The sequence below is a fragment of the Ascaphus truei genome, chromosome 8, assembly GCF_040206685.1.
Source record: "Ascaphus truei isolate aAscTru1 chromosome 8, aAscTru1.hap1, whole genome shotgun sequence".
In the NCBI taxonomy this organism is placed as follows: Eukaryota; Metazoa; Chordata; class Amphibia; order Anura; family Ascaphidae; genus Ascaphus; species Ascaphus truei.
The window spans coordinates 61,539,409-61,558,035 of record NC_134490.1 but is presented as its reverse complement, the minus strand read 5'-3'; the positions used below and the strand labels follow the sequence as shown (position 1 = coordinate 61,558,035).

The following is an 18,627-nucleotide window of genomic DNA, read 5'->3' as shown; positions in this document are numbered from 1 at the left end:
CTTACCTCTCATGGCTCTTCCCCACAGCAGGGACTCGCGCGCACCCGCGCCTCCCGTCGGAGATACACGCAGACTCGGGGCGCGTACCGCCACTGCTCCCGGACTGGCGGGGGCGCGCATGCACATGCGCCACTACCACGGACCTCCACGAGTACCAGCAAGTCAGCTGGCCAGCGCAGGCGCCGCTGCATGTCCCCGGCGAGGTTGCTCATCGCGGGCGCACGCACCCTCACACCGGATCCCAGCAATTGCACTGATACCTGCACACCTGTCCTGCATCCTGCCTCCTCCTACCGGCGCTCGACTTACCTCTGACCTCACTCCTGGGTAAGGTCTCCCATTGGCTCCCTCTAGTATATAGCCTCAATCAGCCATGGGCTGATTGCTGAGCATATTTAGTGTTTGCCGTGCTTGCTACAAGCTGCCTTGCTTTGTCCTCTTGTTCTTTGAATCTTGACCCCCAGCCTTGTACCGGACTCCTGATCTCTGGCATCCTTGGACCTCGGCATCGGAATTCTACTACTCTGCTCTCTCCTATCCTCGACTCTGGAATTCGACTACTCTCCGCTCTTCAATCCTTACTACGGCAAGTACCTTCTACAATCCTACACTCTCCTGCCCCGACCCGGCTAACCCACGACAACGAGCTGTGCAACCCGAACCCGGACTTCGCGGCCTAGGTCGGTGTTTTCACATCCCCACCTCAGCCCCGCGGTCCAGCCCTGGTTTGTGGTGAGCACCCGTGTCACTCCGATTTGAATGCCATGTAGCCTTATGATAACAGATCAGGTGTACTGTAAGTGCAGGGGTACCCTGACGAGACCCTGCTTTCCCCAGCCTCCCAATGGCACAGCACAAACAAGCTACCTAGTGGATGAATGAGGTTAGTTTCGAATAACTCGTATATAAAATAATTGCAGATGTAAAAATGCTTTGGTTTAACACAGGAAAAAACTCCTGTTGATTTCAACAGAATTGTTTTTTCATGATAAATGGCGTACAGTTCTTTTGGACCAGTTGTGCAAATGGGAGGCTTTGCTAAAACTGTCCCCCTGTAGTCTCCTATTCCTTCCAAGGAAGAAAAAAAATAGTTTTCTCCAAGAAAATAATTGCACCCTTTTTGTTTTTATCAGAATCTTGATGCAGCTATAATAAAAATTAAAACATACGTATTCTGTTAGGTGTAAACCTTCTGACAACAAGTAAAAAGGTTAATGAATGTGCTAAAATGGTGCAGCAAATGTAAAAAAATAAATATATATACAGTGTATATATAGTGCAATATGTTCATTAAAATTGCTTGTGAGTGAAATCCTACTGCACCTTTTTGACTCGAGGAAAACGATGCCAAAGAAAGTGGTGGAAACTGGTGGATAAACAATATGTCCATCATGATGCATCAATATCAAACTCCTTTATACCTTGCACTTGCAATTGGTGGCTCTCCAAGCGCAGAAGGAGTTTTGCTTAATGCTTTTATTCTTTGCTTATTTTTTCTGGAACAAAACCTATTGGAGAAAATGGACAGTATGCTTGAGCTCAGCATGTGAAGCACACATCTGCATTTCTGTTGTATTGTCAGCAGAATATTGAGCAGAAAATGTTTATTATATGCTTGTTTAATGAGGCCTTAAATGTTTTGTTTTTTTCCCACATAAAACTATACTGTCATAGTGGGGAAAATTTCGGTTGCCATGATAATAAATACTAAACTGAGTCACTTACATTTGTATGATGAAACTATTTGTTAATGTAGCTGAAAACTCTAATAAAAAAAAGGGGGGGGGGGTGGGGTGGAGAACAAAAATCCGATGTTCTGAAACATGAATGTGTCCATTCGATTTCTTTATTAACGCAAAGGAGAGCTCAATGTATCAAGTACTAATTTGAAGATACAGGAAAAGTGTCACCGAATTAATGTACTTGTCTTATAGGAACAGTACTCGAGAGACATGCAATTTATTTTAGGAACGGTGAAACATCGTATTTAAATGCTTTAAATTTAATGTCCTGTTTAGTAACAAGTATTGGAGCAGTAATAAAATAAACAACACCACAGCTATGTGATTCCATTTTACTAGAGGTGTACGAGTTTGGGGATGATGACGTAAAACTTAATTTACACTTCCATTTTGGGATTAAGAGAAATGCAGTGAGAATGGCTATTCATGTGGCATATGCAGGCCTTAACCATTTTACAGCTTCCAGATATTGTTCCCCCACGCATCCCTACCTCCTCCAGTCTTTTGATAGACTGTGAACGATTAATCTTCTGATCGGAGCCTCCTCCACTGCTCCGCCTCTTCTGTTCGCTCCGCCTCTTCTGTTCGCTCCGCCTCTTCTGTTCGCTCCGCCTCTTCTGTTCGCTCCGCCTCTTCTGTTCGCTCCGCCTCTTCTGTTCGCTCCGCCTCTTCTGTTCGCTCCGCCTCTTCTGACACTAGAAGAGATGCCAGGTGGCGCCAGCAGGAGAGAGACCCCCCAGACTCTACCCAGACTCAGTTTAGAAGGGTAGTGTCCCTCCTTTTTCCTCTTAGTGACCACCACTAACCTCCAACTCCCTACAGGCATAGGGGGCATTTAATTGTTCAAGACATCGAATTGGAAATAAAAAGGAAACAAAATAAACAGTGAATACAACGATTTTCAGACAACATTGTTATTTTTGCCACGAGGCCAGAAAACCTCCAACAATGAGTCCAAGAAGTCGTTGTCAGGATCCACGCTTGGCGTACTCTTCACTTACCCCAACCCGTGATCGGGCCCCCCGCTCCTTCCGGTAGCCATGACGCTTCTCTTCCTTCACCTGGGACAAACCACCTGTTACGATTGTGCTCGCCACAAACCGGACCGGACCGCGGGGTAATATAATTACCGACCTTAGTCCGCGCAGACTGATCCGGAGTGCGCAGTTTGTAGTCGTACAAAGCAGGGTCAGGATTGGAGAAGGCAGCATCGTCATTATTCAAGCAGGCGTTCGGCAACGGGTAGTCGGGAGTTCCCTGCTTCAGCTTAGAAGCATGAGCGGCCTCGGCCCATGATGCCGGTCTCAGCAGGGGGAGACAGCAGGCTGGCCGAAGTACACCGCGGGGCAGCGTCGGGGAAAACCAACGCTTCAGCACAGAAGTCCAAAGCAGGCCTCTGCATGGAGAATAGCAGCAGGCCTCAGGAAACGAAGGGTAACCTCTACTAGGGGAGAATGCAGCAGGTACCAAGAACCAGTGCTGGCTAAACAACGCTTCAGCACAGGAGTCAGGATCAGGCCTCTGCGTGGAGAGTAGCAGCAGACCTCAGGATACTCAGGAAACACAGGCACCTGCATGGAGATTAGCAACAGGCCTTGGGGTACTCAGGCCTCTGCATGGAGATAGCAGCAGGCCACAGGATACTCAGGCCTCTGCATGGAAAGTAGAAGCAGGCCTCAGGAACTACTAATGAGAGTAGAGAGGTTAGTACACAAGGAGACAAGCCAGGTGGCTTGTGGCAGAGACAGTAACGTCCAGAGAAGGATTATGCTTGGCCGAGAGGGATTGTGGGAATGCAGTACTTAAAGGCCAGCGGGCCAATTTCAGGAGGAGGGTGTGAGGGCACTGCTCCAATGACTGAGTACAAGGCTAGGTTGCAGTGATAGCCCGCACAGCTGCTGTTGATTGCAAATAGGGAATTTAGTGAAAACAACAGCACCCTGCAAGGCTACGAGAAAAGCCAGGAGTGGATTCCTCACACCACCTTGCTAGGTGTGCGGGCATCCCGCACAGGGATTTTTTCTCCTATCACACTCACTCTCTCTGACGCGCCGCCTCTAGCCTGTTACCTCATTGGTCCCTGTGTCCTATATATGCTCAGCTGGCCCACTGGCAAAATCGGCTGAGCATAAACCTTCCTATGTGCGAAATGGTCACTGCTACCCTTACCTCCACAGTCTTGTTGTGTACTCCGGTTCCTAGTTCTTCTGTTTCAGAACTCGGCTATTCTTCTGGACTCTTCTTAACTCCTGACCCCTGCTACCAACAATGACCCGCACCTCTACAAACCCCGACCAAGTACCATGACGATCCGCACCTCTCCAATCCTGACCACGGCAAATATCTCTGACCACGGCAATTATCTCTGACCATCCATACCTCTCCAACACCGACTCGGCTACCTTGACCTATCTACACTCCAGACGCACCCACGCGGCTGTGGGATGGTGTTAATTCCCACCTCAGCCTCGCGGTCACGCCTTGTTTGTGGTAAGCACTCCGTTACAATCGTCAAAGCATACAAGAAGATCAAAACAAGTAGGTTTACCTTGGCCAGCAAGTTTTAATGGATCGGTACATTTAAAATTAAATTAATTTGGAGAATGAAGATATGATGGAGCACATTTGGAAGACAAGACAATCTTTCAATGCTGTAAGAACAAAGGAACAAGCGCAAATATCGTATTATTAGAACCTAGAGGAACCTTCCGGTTTTGTTGTATGTTCGGAGGCTATATGCCAGAATAAATCAGCCTATTTTAACCCGCCTCCAGCCTGGATTTTTTCGCAGTGCTTGTTCCTGTCTACTTCGTTTGCTTTTTCCCCATTCATTTGGGTTCCGCTATTATGGGACACAGGAACTGAAACTACTGGAATAGGAACCACTATAAATGACATCACTACAGGGAGGACGGTCACTCTTTGACAAAGCGCCGACAGCACGAAACATGTTAGAGCATCCTCTACCGTGTCCTGAGGATGATGTCTTTAAATTGTGCTGTTATGGTGGAATAAAACCTTTTCATGTGATCCAGCCTCCATCCTCTCTTTTCGGCGGTGCACTGCTCTCCTTTCCCCCGTGGGAATACATCCGGATATTGCTTCTACTTTGCTGTGTGCACGCTGACGCCGGAGACTAACCCCTGGACCAACCTTGTGGAGGTCGGGAGTACTTAATACTTCCATTTATACTATACCATTGTAACTGCAGTGCACACCAGGTGAAACCAGCCTCATGTCTGATGGGTCACGGCCATGATTACATCAACAGCCCCCTAAGCAACATTGTGGGACCTTTGTTTTTTTACCCTAATAGGAGTTATCTACACTGTAGGTTGTTTGCTGACCATACCACAAGTCTCTGGCATTTCATTCCATTATTTCATGCAGTCATGTCTGCCTGGGTGTAACAGCCAATCTATCTGTGAACCCATTATTGTTGAAGCTTTCTTCTGACGCACTGATACTGGACTCCCCCAATACCCATACAATTGCCGCCCCCACACAACCCTCCAAACATAATAATTACCCACCCACAGTACACACAAAATACACTCAAAAACAGACACCACTACCACCCCAAATACAGATAACACTATCCCCCCCCATATACAGACACCACTACCACCCCAAATACAGACACAACTACCCCCCAAATAAAGACACCACTGCAGCTCCCTCAGATACAGACACCATAACCCCCTCAAATACAACACCTCTACACCCCCCAAATACAGAGACCACTAAACCCTCCCCAGATACAAACACCACTACACACCCCTGATACAAATACCCCCCTCTGATACAAATGCCCCCTCCCAGATACAACCCCCCAGATACAATTACCACTACCCCAGCAGATACAATTACCACTACTACCCCTGATACAATTACCACTATCCCCCAATACAATTACCACTACCACCCCGCCTGACACAATTACCCCAGAAACAATTACCACTACCCCCAGATACAATTACCACTACCCCCTCTCAGATACAATTAGCCCTACTGCCCCCCAGAAAAAATTGGCACTTCTCCCCCAGATACAATTGGCACTACCCCCACAGATACAATTGCCATAGCATCCCCCCCAGATGCAATTACCACAGCATTTCCCCCAGATACAATTACCACTACTTATCTCTGGTTGCCACCACCACCAGGCCCCTGCTCTCCCCAGCTGCCTGCCTCTTCCCACAACTTCCGGGCGCACACAGCCTCCAGTGCGCACCAACAGGAGAGAGAGGTCCTGACGTGGGAAGGGACAGGCAGGCAGCTGGATGCAGAAGTTGGGCTTGACACCCACAGCCTCCAGGCCCGGGACACTTGTCCTGACACTCTTTCCACTCCTCCCTCCCCCCCCCCCCCCCCCTCTGTCGGCGGCTCTGACCGAGGGATTCGAGACCAGAAATGCAGAGTATGTGAGGTTTTTTTAAGCTTTGCAGATTTTTTTCAAGAGTGCTGGGCATTTGAATATAATACTGTGTACCTTACGGTGAGGTTACCGGGGGACTGATACCCAGAAGAAATAAAGGAGGGGGTGAGTACAAGTTCTAACTGTGTTAAATACAATGAAATATATAACATATAATTTTCTCAAACTCAATCAATAGAAAAGTACATGCAGTGACTCCAAAGCTGCAGCAATCATAGTGATAAAATATTGCATGGAAAGCTCACAGTCTTAGATTGTAAGCTGTTCAGGGCAAGTGACTTATTTTCATTCTTGTTTCATGTCTAAAGCACTTATTCCCACTATGTAATAATATTACGTCACGTGTATTCTAATGAAGTATGTACCTGGATGGCGCTATATAAATAAAGATATACATCGTCATTTTACTTGAAGATATCACACTGAAATGTGAATAAAGACAACTTACTGTATATAAAGATCTGAGACTGCACTTCTTAAAAAAGGAAGAGCTCTTACAATTCTACTCACCACTCAGAGGATGGGGCACAGTGAAGAATTTCCTCCTATCGTAAGTAGTTTTCAGTGGCAGCTTCTGTAAAGGTGACCTTGGAGACATTGTTGAATCCTGATTCTGTTGTTTTCTGCGTTGTGCCATAAGCTCCAATTGAAGAACACGTTTTTGTGACTTGCAGAGGAAGTCTGGCCTATAATGTTCTAGAGCTTCCTAGTAAAGAAATAAAAATTTTGTTTTGTTTTTTAAACTCTGATGAAACGTACAACAGGGATGGCTAACTCCAGTCCTCGAGAGCCAACATCAGGTCAGGTTTCAGGATATCCTGCTTCATCACAGGTTGCTCGATCAGTGCCTCAGTCAATGACTGAGCCATCTGTGCTGAAGCAGGGATATCTTGAAAACCTGACCTGGAGGTGGCCCTTGAGGAATGGACTTGGCCACCCCTGCTCTAGAGTTCCCTAGTAAAGACATAATTTAGTCATGTCCTTTAGTTTGCATTCCAGCCAGGGGCGTAGCTATAGCTCTGGGGCCCGCGCTCTTGGGGGGCCTGCTCTCCCCCCCTGTCGGCGGCACATTGCGAGGCCTGAGATGCAGTAGAAAGAAAGCACAGAGGGAAATCCCTTCCTCTGCAGGTGGGCAAGTCCTTGGTCAGGGGGGGAGCCCTGAGGTACAGCAGGAAGGACAGAGGGGAAATCCCTTCCTCTGCAGAGCCTCCGTTGGTGGGTGGGGATTGGGTCATGGGGTGGGGCCTCAAGTAGTGCAGTGTGACGTTCGTGAGGATTTGGCCCGGGATTAAAGGGGTTACACCCCAATTGGCCACCCTCTAACCTCACCAGGGAGACAAGGGGTTAACTGGGCTGAGGTCCAGAAATGTCATTTAACCCCTGTTATGACATGAAATGTGTTTTCCCCTGTTCCCCTGTTCCATTGTAATATCTGGTTTAATCAGTGTCTGCAACACACACACGGGGGCTTAAGGGGTTAATATTATATGCAGTACTGAATAACAGGAGCCGTTCCATGAAAACTGGTAATTTGGGAACGGAGAGAGCCAGCACCCTGATTTTTGAGGTGCAGCCTCGGGGTAACCCCCCAAGGACACACCTATTAAAAATATAACTTTGTCATAAGGGAAACATATATTTTTGATAAAGTGCCTTTCTGTTGCAGTTTTAAAAAAATGTGTACAGGCAGGATGCTATTGTGTTCTGCCTGCCTTTGTAATGCATGAGGAACAAATGTTATGCATACCAGACCAAATGTTTTTGACACCTATGAGCTGGGTCAATTGCCTATGCAAGCAGGACAGCTTGCTAGAATTTACATAGCCCTGATCAAAGGCTAATTACCTAATTGTTTATGCGGGACCCAGGAACAGAGTGGGTTGTGAGTGTTAAAACTCACACTTACAAACCAAGGTATCCCCCCCCCAGGGGTCCCTGCTTCAAAGGGTTTATTGATGGGGCAAGGGTGGGGCTACCCAAGGAGAAAATCAGAATGAGTGACCTTATTAAATATAAGAATATTATGAGATGTCCTTGGCCGAACATGCTAAGAGTTACATATGTGTATTCGTGAGCCCAAGCCCCCCCTGGTGAGTCTAAACACTTCATATCTAACAGCTACTAAGAGCCAGATATTAATATCTCCCTTAAGTTTAATATTACACTGTAATGTTTAGTCTCTGTGGGAGCGGCAGGCGTGACGGAAGGTATTAATAAGACTCACATGCCAGTAAGTACAACTGAACTGAAGTTATGAAGGTATTTTACTGTATATATGGAATTTTGGTTCTATTAAGCAGCTTCAAAGAGCTCAAAAGGACTTTTGCTAGACGGCTCGGCGCCGTGAATGGAAGAGAAGGGTTAAAATGATATATAAGTCAGAGTCCACCCTTACTCATTGTCTTCATGCAAAGTTTGTTCTATACCATCTTGATTGCTGAGAGAAACGCTATGCACTGTCTTCCTGCCAGAGGTCTTTTCATGTCTTTGGTGTCTTGATGACTATGAAGAGTGCTGTATGAACTGCCAGTCCAGCTATGACTGCTTCATCATTTCCATTTTAAGTAAGTGTCTATATTTTGCCTGTTATTTGTACATTATTGTGTGTTCCCTTTATCAAGGAATAAATTATATTTTATCATATCTACGTCTCGTCCCAGTTCAGACCCAGGTATATATATATTTATATATATTTTGTGTAAATTACAGCCTGCCATAAAGTCACCGTGACAGGCTTGTAATTAACTGGTGGCAGCTGGCGGGATTGAACTGGACCTAGTTTACAGTATTCTGCGGGGTACTGTGATCTAGTGGGGACTCGATGGTAATTGCGAGTTCCTGGGACCAAAGATATTGAACACACAGTGTACAAAATATAACACAAGATATGGCACCTCCTCACTGTTCCCCTACTTGTGAGAAGCATTGCCTCCAGAACCAAAGTGCCGGCCATCCGTCTGACTGGAGCCGGGCACCGAGACCGGAGGAGTGCATCAAGTCGGCGCGGGGACCAGCAGCCAGCAAGGCTGAGAGAGAGACAGCAATGGTGATCATGAAACCCGGCAGGCTGAGCAAAGATCCACAGCTGCAGCTGCTGTAACCATCAAACCGCCCGGAGAGCAGGGAAGGGACCCAGCTCCGGGACGGCAGAGACTTGTGGAGGGAGCGGGTGGTCTCAGAGACCATGGAAGTCTTGCACCAGGTGAGGTATTGGCCTTTGCGGCGGCCAGTCCATTTTACCCAGAACTGCTGGCCCTGATGTTTGCGCAGGGAGAGATGTCCCCGGCAGAGCGGCTCGAGCAGCTGAAGCTGGCAATGATCCGACCCGCTTATCCCCTCCTCAAGCCCGGCGCTCAAGCATGTCCACTCTGGACTCCGTTGCCCCTTGCTGGGGTTAGTCCACCGGCGGCGGAGAAGCTCTGGAATGAGCCAGGCGCTCAAGCAACTCCGCTCTGGACTCCATTGCCCCTTGCTGGGGTTAGTCCACCGGTGGCAGAGAAGCACCGGCAGCTGCTGCGGCACTGCCAACAAATGGGCCACAATAATGCCCAGTGCCCTGACCGTGCGCGGTCAGGCGAAGAAGCCCCTCAGGGCCAGCGCTCACGAGCTGCGGAAAAGATGACCCAGTTAGCGGCATCCTCTGATGGCTCCCGCCGAGCCGGGGTGACAACCCTCCTCGGGACGTCTCCTGGAGAACCTGGATGGGCTGCATCAGCAACAGCGGCGGAGAGCAGCGGCCATCCACCGGATCCCGGCGGAGAACCAGCGGAGAAGAAGCCGCCACTCCGGCATCCTGCCGGCTGCAATTTTATTTGGGGGGAGGGTTGGGGTGTGCGGGAGGTGGGTGTTTCACATTGTTTGGCAGAGTCGGCGATTCTCAGCGATGACCGGAGCCCCACAATCCACGCCGGCGACCCTGCATCAAAGCCGGGTACTGCTGCGGCAGCTACCCGGGGCTCGCACATGGCGGCGGCCACTCCAGTCCCCCTGCAATTGGGACCAACGAAGGCGGCGGTCTCTGCGGAGACCAGCAAGGTAAGCCAGACCAAGTCGCAGACTGACCCTGACTTATTTTTCCCTAAGACTGTACCCTGTTGTTTCACTATAGGGGTGACCGGGGGGTGGCAGGAGATAGGGGTACCAGGGGAGGGGAAGGAAGGGCAGCTTGTAGGCCAGCCAGGCTTCCCCATTACCTGGGCAGAGCAGCAAGGGGACTCTCAGTTAAGAGCCCCACTGTTGCAGCCTTGCTATGGGCTGGAGGTACCAGGGGTTGTGGCACAGTTAGACCACCCCCAGATTACCTGCCAGCCAGGAGCTAAGGTGGGTGCATCTGCACCAGCAACCCTGAGCTCATCCCCGGTAATGGGGAGACAGTGTCAGGGAGATGGCCTCACTCAGGTGTCCCTAGGATCCAGGTTAGGATTAGCTATGGAGAAGTGGAGTGAGGGGAGGCTGCAGGTAGGTAGCCAGCATCAGATCTCAGTGGGAGAAGAAGGGCTAGTGGTAGCCGGGGAGGTACAGCAGCAGGTATGGCAGCTAGAGTCCCTCATAACCCTGGCAGAACCTCAGGGGGTTTCTCAGATCAGCAACCCCCTGTTGCAGCCTAGCTATGGGCTGGGGGTATCATGGGCAGTGGCCAGTTTGTGCCACCCCAGAGATACCTGCCAACCAAGAGCTAAGGCGGTTGCATCTGGAGAGATGCCCCTGAGCTCATCCCTGGTAAGGGGGACACAAGGTCAGGGAGGTAGGTGCACTCGGGTAGTTCCAGGGTCTGGGTTAGGATTGCCCAGGGAGGAGAGGAGTGCAGGTGGGCTGCAGGGAGGTAAGCAGCAGGAGTCATCAGCAGGGGCTGAGGTACTGGGCCTAGGGGAGGCTAGGCAGGGAGGCACTGGGAAGCAGGGAGAGGTAGGAAGTCAGTGGGGTGTCAGGGAGCTGGCACAAGCTAGAGATGGGCTAGGTAGGCAGAAGGTCCCTTTTTCTGACTGGCCAGGAGTGACCCCCTGACAGATTCCCCAGGGTTCCCAAAGGAGGGGCTGTGGGTAGATAGGCAGCCAGGGAGGAGAGTCAGGAGTATAGCAGAGCAGGTACAGGTTGGCACAGAGCCAGGGCAGGTAGGGTCCCTACAGAATAGTGACATAGCCCTTTCCCAGACTTGGTTGCCAGGAAAGCGACGGTCTGTGCTGGATAGCTGGTCTCCTGTTGGTGCAGAGACATGCCAGTCTCTGGGCAGTGTGCAGCATGGTCTGCACAGGGGCCCCTTCACCATGGTCTTGGGTCACCAGGCACTGGGGGCAGAGGGAGGCAAAGGAGAATGCCCGGCAGCCACGGTGGAGCCCGGCTCCGCAGGATCTGGACTTTACAATCCACTGTGGCCAGGACAATGTACTGGACATTGCCGGAGGACAATTTTGCCAGGCCAACCCCTCAAGACTTACTGCTGCGGCCGAGTTTATTTGAGCATTTGCCCGGTCTCAGCTGCAGCAGTAACCAGGCGCGTGCCGGGATGTGCCTGGCGCGCGCCGAAGCCGCGGAGGAGCGCCCTCCGATCGGGGCTTTCTCCCTCCGCTCGCCGGGACCGCCGGGTCCCCCGGAACCCCCTGCCGCCGTCCCCCACATCGCGGGACACCAGGGCTCCCTCGGGGAGCCCTGGACGCGCGTGCAGGGGGCGCAGGCATCCGATGACGCGTGACCGAGGGAGTGCGGCTAGCATGCCGGGGCATCCCCAGGCTTGCGGAGCTAGCCGCACTCAAATAAAATCTGCCGCCTCTGTATTGAGTGCTCCAAGGGTGCCAGTGGTATCCCAGTGCCAGGGGGACGCAACTGGGGTACCAGGCACCCCTTGAGCAGGGGAGGTGTGACGTTCGTGAGGATTTGGCCCGGGATTAAAGGGGTTACACCCCAATTGGCCACCCTCTAACCTCACCAGGGAGACAAGGGGTTAACTGGGCTGAGGTCCAGAAATGTGATTTAACCCCTGTTATGACATGAAATGTGTTTTCCCCTGTTCCCCTGTTCCATTGTAATGTCTGGTTTAATCAGTGTCTGCAACACACACACTGGGGCTTAAGGGGTTAATATTATATGCAGTACTGAAAAACAGGAGCCGTTCCATGAAAACTGGTAATTTGGGAACGGAGTGAGCCAGCACCCTGATTTTTGAGGTGCAGCCTCAGGGTAACCCCCCAAGGACACACCTATTAAAAATATAACTTTGTCATAAGGGAAACATATATTTTTGATAAAGTGCCTTTCTGTTGCAGTTTTAAAAAATGTGTACAGGCAGGATGCTATTGTGTTCTGCCTGCCTTTGTAATGCATGAGGAACAAATGTTATGCATACCAGACCAAATGTTTTTGACACCTATGAGCTGGGTCAATTGCCTATGCAAGCAGGACAGCTTGCTAGAATTTACATAGCCCTGATCAAAGGCTAATTACCTAATTGTTTATGCGGGACCCAGGAACAGAGTGGGTTGTGAGCGTAAAAACTCACACTTACAAACCAAGGTATCCCCCCCCCCAGGGGTCCCTGCTTTAAAGGATTTATTGATGGGGCAAGGGTGGGGCTACCCAAGGAGAAAATCAGAATGAGTGACCTTATTAAATATAAGAATATTATGAGATGTCCTTGGCCGAACATGCTAAGAGTTACATATGTGTATTCGTGAGCCCAAGCCCCCTCCTGGTGAGTCTAAACACTTCATATCTAACAGCTACTAAGAGCCAGATATTAATATCTCCCTTAAGTTTAATATTACACTGTAATGTTTAGTCTCTGTTGGAGCGGCAGGCATGACGGAAGGTATTAATAAGACTCGCATGCCAGTAAGTACAACTGAACTGAAGTTATGAAGTTATGAAGGTATTTTACTGTATATATGGAATTTTGGTTCTATTAAGCAGGAAGAACATCCTGCTGGAATTTACAAAAGCCTGGTATTCAAAGACTAAATTGCCTAATTGGTTATGCTTGGCCCAGGGACCAAAGGAACTGACCAGTTTAAGTGTGAGATTTCACACTAAACACTGGAAGTCCAAAATCAGCTTCAAAGAGCTCAAAAGGACTTTTGCTAGACGGCTTGGCGCCGTGAATGGAAGAGAAGAGAAGGGTTAAAATGATATATAAGTCAGAGTCCCCCCTTACTCATTGTCTTCATGCAAAGTTTGTTCTATACCATCTTGATTGCTGAGAGAAACGCTATGCACTGTCTTCCTGCCAGAGGTCTTTTCATGTCTTTGGTGTCTTGATGACTATGAAGAGTGCTGTATGAACTGCCAGTCCAGCTATGACTGCTTCATCATTTCCATTTTAAGTAAGTGTCTATATTTTGCCTGTTATTTGTACATTATTGTGTGTTCACCTTTATCAAGGAATAAATTATATTTTATCATATCTAAGTCTTGTCCCAGTTCAGACCCAGGTATATATATATATATATATATATATATATATATATATATATATATATATATATATATATATATATATATATATATATATATATATATATATATATATATTTATATATATTTTGTGTAAATTACAGCCTGCCATAAAGTCACCGTGACATGCAGTTTGGGGCTGGAGCTGAAGCCTGAGAGACAGGCTGGGAAAGGTGAGAGCGAGCAGAAGGGTTAAATCACAGGGGTAAAAACAGACATGAAAGGAAAGAAGAAGGAAAATAAGAAACGCAAAGAGAAAATGAAGTACAGGCAGTCCTCGATTATCCAACAAAATCTGTTCTGGAAGTAGTGTTGGATAGTGAAACCGTTCTAAAATGAGTCCCATGTTAATCAGTGGCGGTGAGTGTTCGATAACTCATTCAGGCATTGTAAAACGTTGGCTATGCCATCCGTTGTAAAGTGAAACGTTGGATAGCAAGGACTACGTGTACAAGAGAGAAATACATAAGAGGGAAAAGAAAGACATGAGAGGGAGCAAAGAGAGAGACGTGAGGGGCAGCAAAGAGAGAGAGAGAGACATCAAAGAGAGAGAGAGATAGACATGAGGGGGAGAAAAGGGAGACATGAGGGGGAGCGGAGAAAAGAGAGCTATGAGGGGGAGCAAAGAGAGAGAGAGAGAGAGAGAGAGAGAGAGAGAGAGAGAGAGACATGAGGGGGAGCAAAGAGAGAGAGACAGACATGAGGGGGAGCAAAGAGAGAGAGAGAGTGAGAGAGACATGAGGGGGAGCAAAGAGAGAGAGACATGAGGGGTAGCAGAGAGAGAGAGAGAGAAACATGAGGGGGAGAAATGACAAAGAGAGAGATGAGGGGTAGAAAACAGAGACAGATATCATGAGGAGAAAAGAGAGGCAGACATGAGTGGGAGAAAAGAGAGACATGAGTGGGAGAATAGAGAAAGACGTGAGGGGGAAAGGGGAAGGAAAAGAGAAAAAGATACTGGGAAAAGAAACCTCAGGTTGTTAGAGAGAGGATGACAGGGGAAAATATATGGGGGATTAAATAAAGAGAATATCATGTGAGAAAAGAGAAGAGGGAGGAAAAAGACATGAGGGGGGAATAAGAAACACATGAGGGGAGAACAGAGAGAATGAGAGGAGCAGTGTAAGAAGAGAGACATGGGAGAGAGAAACGTCATGTATGGTAGGAGAGAGAGATTATGTGTTGGGAGGAGAGAGAGACATGTTGGGGGGGAAAGGAGAGGGGCATGCTGTGGGGGGAGACAAGAGAGACATGCTGGGGGAAGGGAGAGGAGAGAGATGTGGGGGGAGGGGGAGATATAAGGATGAGGAGGAGAGCTGAGGAGGAGTGGGAGAGATGATAATGGGGAGGGGGAGAGATGATAATGGGGAGGGTTGATGAGAGAGAGAGGATCAGGAGAGGATGGGGAGTGATAAAAAAAATTTGCTGTCAGAATTAATATTACTGGGGCCCTGAAAAATGTTTTGCCTGGGGGCCCGCGCATGTCTAGCTACACCACTGATTCCAGCGCCACCTTGCATCTACTATTTCAAATGACTTATTCTGAAATATACAAATCAGAAACATTTATTTTCAATATTCGGCAGATATCGTGCTAAAACTAAACTGACGATGTAAGTACAGTAGCCACCCATTGACAGTCATTATTTTCAAATGAGTTCTGAGTAATTTTAGTGTCAGATGGTGACATTATGACCAATGTAACACAGTATGACATAGTACAGGGGTGCGCAAACTGGGGGGCGTGAGATTTTCCAGGGGGGAGCACGGCGTTTACAGAGGCCCAACGCTCTTCCCCAAGGCATTTAAATGAAATGACGTGGGATGGCGCGAGGCCTCTAACTTCCCTTACCTTGTCTCCGGCGACGCGTCTCCTGGGTACTTTATCGCTTCCTTCACAGTCTTCAACAGGGTTGCCATTACTCCGGGTTTAACCGGATACTACAGGCTTTGGCCACGTATCTCTCGGCTATGGGTTTATGTGGTAAATCTCCAGGTGGCACAGGCATCCTCCCGGCATCTCCCCATGCAGCTCCCGTCAAGATGACTGCATGACGACAAATGGTGCTGTGTTACCATAACAATGGGACACTACACACCACAACGTGGTGTCATGTGACGCCCCGGCGCCATAAGGTGTCCCGTTGTCATGGCAACTTGACAACGAGTGATGCCATGATGTAACTTAGCATCCCGTTGTCATGGCAACGCAGCGCCATTTGACGTCGCGCAGCCATGGTGACGGGAGTTGCAGGGGGAGATGCCGCTCCCGCCGAAGGTAAGAAAAATAATTATAGAAAGAAGATAAATGTAGAAAAAAATAAATGTATCTCCGGGTTAGCCTTCAATAGAAGATGGCAACCCTGCTTGTTGAGATTACCAGTCCAAAAAGCACAGAGAAAGCAGGGCACATGGACTGACTAGGAATGAGCCACAAGACTACAGGGTTGAGAAACCCGAGGTGTGATTAGTTAAACTGTGTTACTCAGGGGTTGAATAATCTGCCTGCAAGAAGTTTGAATAAAGGGGAGGGGCTCATGGGACAGTTAGGGAAGCTGTAACTAGGCAGAGGCAACACTGTTAGCAGCCCCGGCCCAGACAAGTTCCCACCCACTACCCCCTTTTTGTATTATTGTTAAAAAAGCGGCACATGTTATAGTTGTCACATCTGCGGGATGTCCTTGCCAGCTGGGGATGGACATGTCTGGGCTTGGGAAGTGAGAGACAATGCTAGAGCTTTACGGCAGGCATGGTGCCATGTTTGTTACGATTTTTACGTGCCCACTTGGCAGTTATGCCAGTGGCCGGCATTGAGAGTTAGAACATGTGTTGTTGGTAAGGTCCATGTTGGAATGTTAATAAAGCTGTGGCCGTCTTCCATGCAGATCAGTCTACGGTGTTTTACTTGGGATTTGGTTGATACGGCCTGGCGGGGGGAAAGAGGGGGAAGGGTTAAGAATGGTGAATGGAGGAATGTAACATACACCGAAGGATCCCATTGCTATTCTGAATTCTCATGGTGATTCGAAATCCTTATAAGGACTATGGAACCGTCGGGAAAGGCTTTTGGTTATAAAAACCAATATGTATGTGAATCGATAGAAAAAACGTTTACCCTCAGACTCATAATTTCTGGTGATATGTCCTTGTTTTTGTAAAACTTGCCCGATTGAAGAATTATATAGATTTTTTCAGACACTGTTGGTAACTGCATATTCTTTTCACAACAATCTCCAGTTTTCCCAATCGAGTCACGCCGCTTGAAGCCTAAGAAATACAAATTGACACATTTTAGTATACTAGGAATAATGTTGGTGCCATGCAGCCCATCATACTTGTAATATGTGAGGCTCAGTCTTTGACTGAGCCTCTGAGCCACCTATGCTGAAGCAGGGATATCCTGAAACCCTGACCTGTTAGGGGGCTTGAGGACTGGAGTTGAGCACCCATGCTCTAGGAGATGTACTTACATTTGTCACCGCCATTTGGCATCAAGGAATAAAGGGGAAAAGGTGAGGAGCCGTGTTGCAAAGAAGTTGGATAACAGACACTGACGAGTGTAGGGAATCGAACTTGCATTGCAAAATGCTTTGTATCTTTCTCCTCATATTTTGCATTTTTGCCAAATTACTCCAAAATTTAACATAAAAATGTAGCAAATCTCACCCACATTTCACCAGAATTTCTCTTTCCTTGGAAACTAAGACCATTCCGGCATGTGTATGGGAATCTGGTAACAATGTATCCCTTATAATGCAACACTTATTTCCCTATATAGCACTGCTTAAGTGCTGTTTTATTTTTATATGCTTTTATAATTACTAAAGATTTATTAGGTGAATTTTTGCGCTGGTATTTTTTCCCTCACCATTCGACTGATTGAGCCACCTGTGCTGAAGCTGGGATGTCCTGGAACCTGACCTGTTGGGGGGGCTTGAGGACTAGGGTCGAGCACTCCTGCCTTAGAGCACTTTCACATGCTAAAGAACCACATCAGTCTTACACAAAGTCACATACAGTATATCCCCATATTGAGCAGTAAAATATAAAGTAAAAGTACTGGGAAAAAGGGATCACTGTTCAGCTTTATATATCAACCAAATGTTGTTTTTGCTGCGGTGCAGGAATTATAATGTGTAGAAATATCATTGTGTCAACAGATGGTCTGTGATAGATTGGTTGTCATTCCACGAGTAAATCTAGCTCAGATGTCATCACAGGTGATACAGCCATAATTTAAAGCCCAAGTGTAAGCCAATACTGCCGATCAAAAGAGCACTTTAAGAAATATATAGCTTTGTTCTACAGGAAGAAGCATTTACTGGTGTTTTGCACTAAATACATATTATACGGTAGGGTATAACTAGACCCCTTTTTGTACTTAAAAGGTCCACTGGAGTCAAGAATTGCACTATAATATTTTGCTTTTTCCTCTTCATTGCTCATTACAATCTTCATAGTGTGGATATTATACATTGTAAAGAGGTATGGCATCTGCAGAACAAGATATAAAAGGCTATTTGCGTGTTCAATTGCATGCATTTGTAACGTACAATTAATGCAGACTAATTAACTTTACATAAAGGCCGCCTTATGCATCACAGCTACAGCACGTACAGTATTTCAAACAGTGACACAAACTAGCCAGTCAAATACTGTTATTGCTTAGCTAGCATTAAGCATCTTGGAGCAATCTCCATAGTTATTTGTTTGATTTGACTTGTTTTTTGTTAGCTACAAATACAAATGTTTGTCCTGTTCATTCATTAGTTACAATACAAAAGTTATCTTTTATAACAGGACGTGCTATTTATTTAATCATCGTAGCAATCTAAGTTGGTATTTTTGTTATTTAGTTTGAAATGTTAATTAGCAACACATAAATATCCAATATGTAATTAACTTTTTTTTTTAAAGGCAATTTCAGCTCACTTAACGTTTCATTTATATTGGGTAACTAACCTTCGATCACTTAGTCCCAGTAACCCATTTTCTGCTTACAAC

At 47.5% G+C, this 18,627-nt stretch overlaps 1 protein-coding gene across 2 annotated transcripts in view; it reads right to left on the bottom strand.

Moving 5' to 3' along the window:
* The window catches only part of C8H10orf90 (chromosome 8 C10orf90 homolog), a 105,921-nt gene that overhangs the window by 29,812 nt on the left and 57,482 nt on the right, over nucleotides 1-18,627 (bottom strand). For both annotated transcript variants that reach the window (XM_075612255.1, XM_075612256.1), the window contains 2 exons: nucleotides 16,739-16,890; nucleotides 6,691-6,886 (listed from right to left, as the gene is read on the bottom strand). In XM_075612255.1, coding sequence (XP_075468370.1) covers nucleotides 6,691-6,886; nucleotides 16,739-16,890 — 348 coding nt within the window. The remainder of the gene's footprint in view (nucleotides 1-6,690; nucleotides 6,887-16,738; nucleotides 16,891-18,627) is intronic.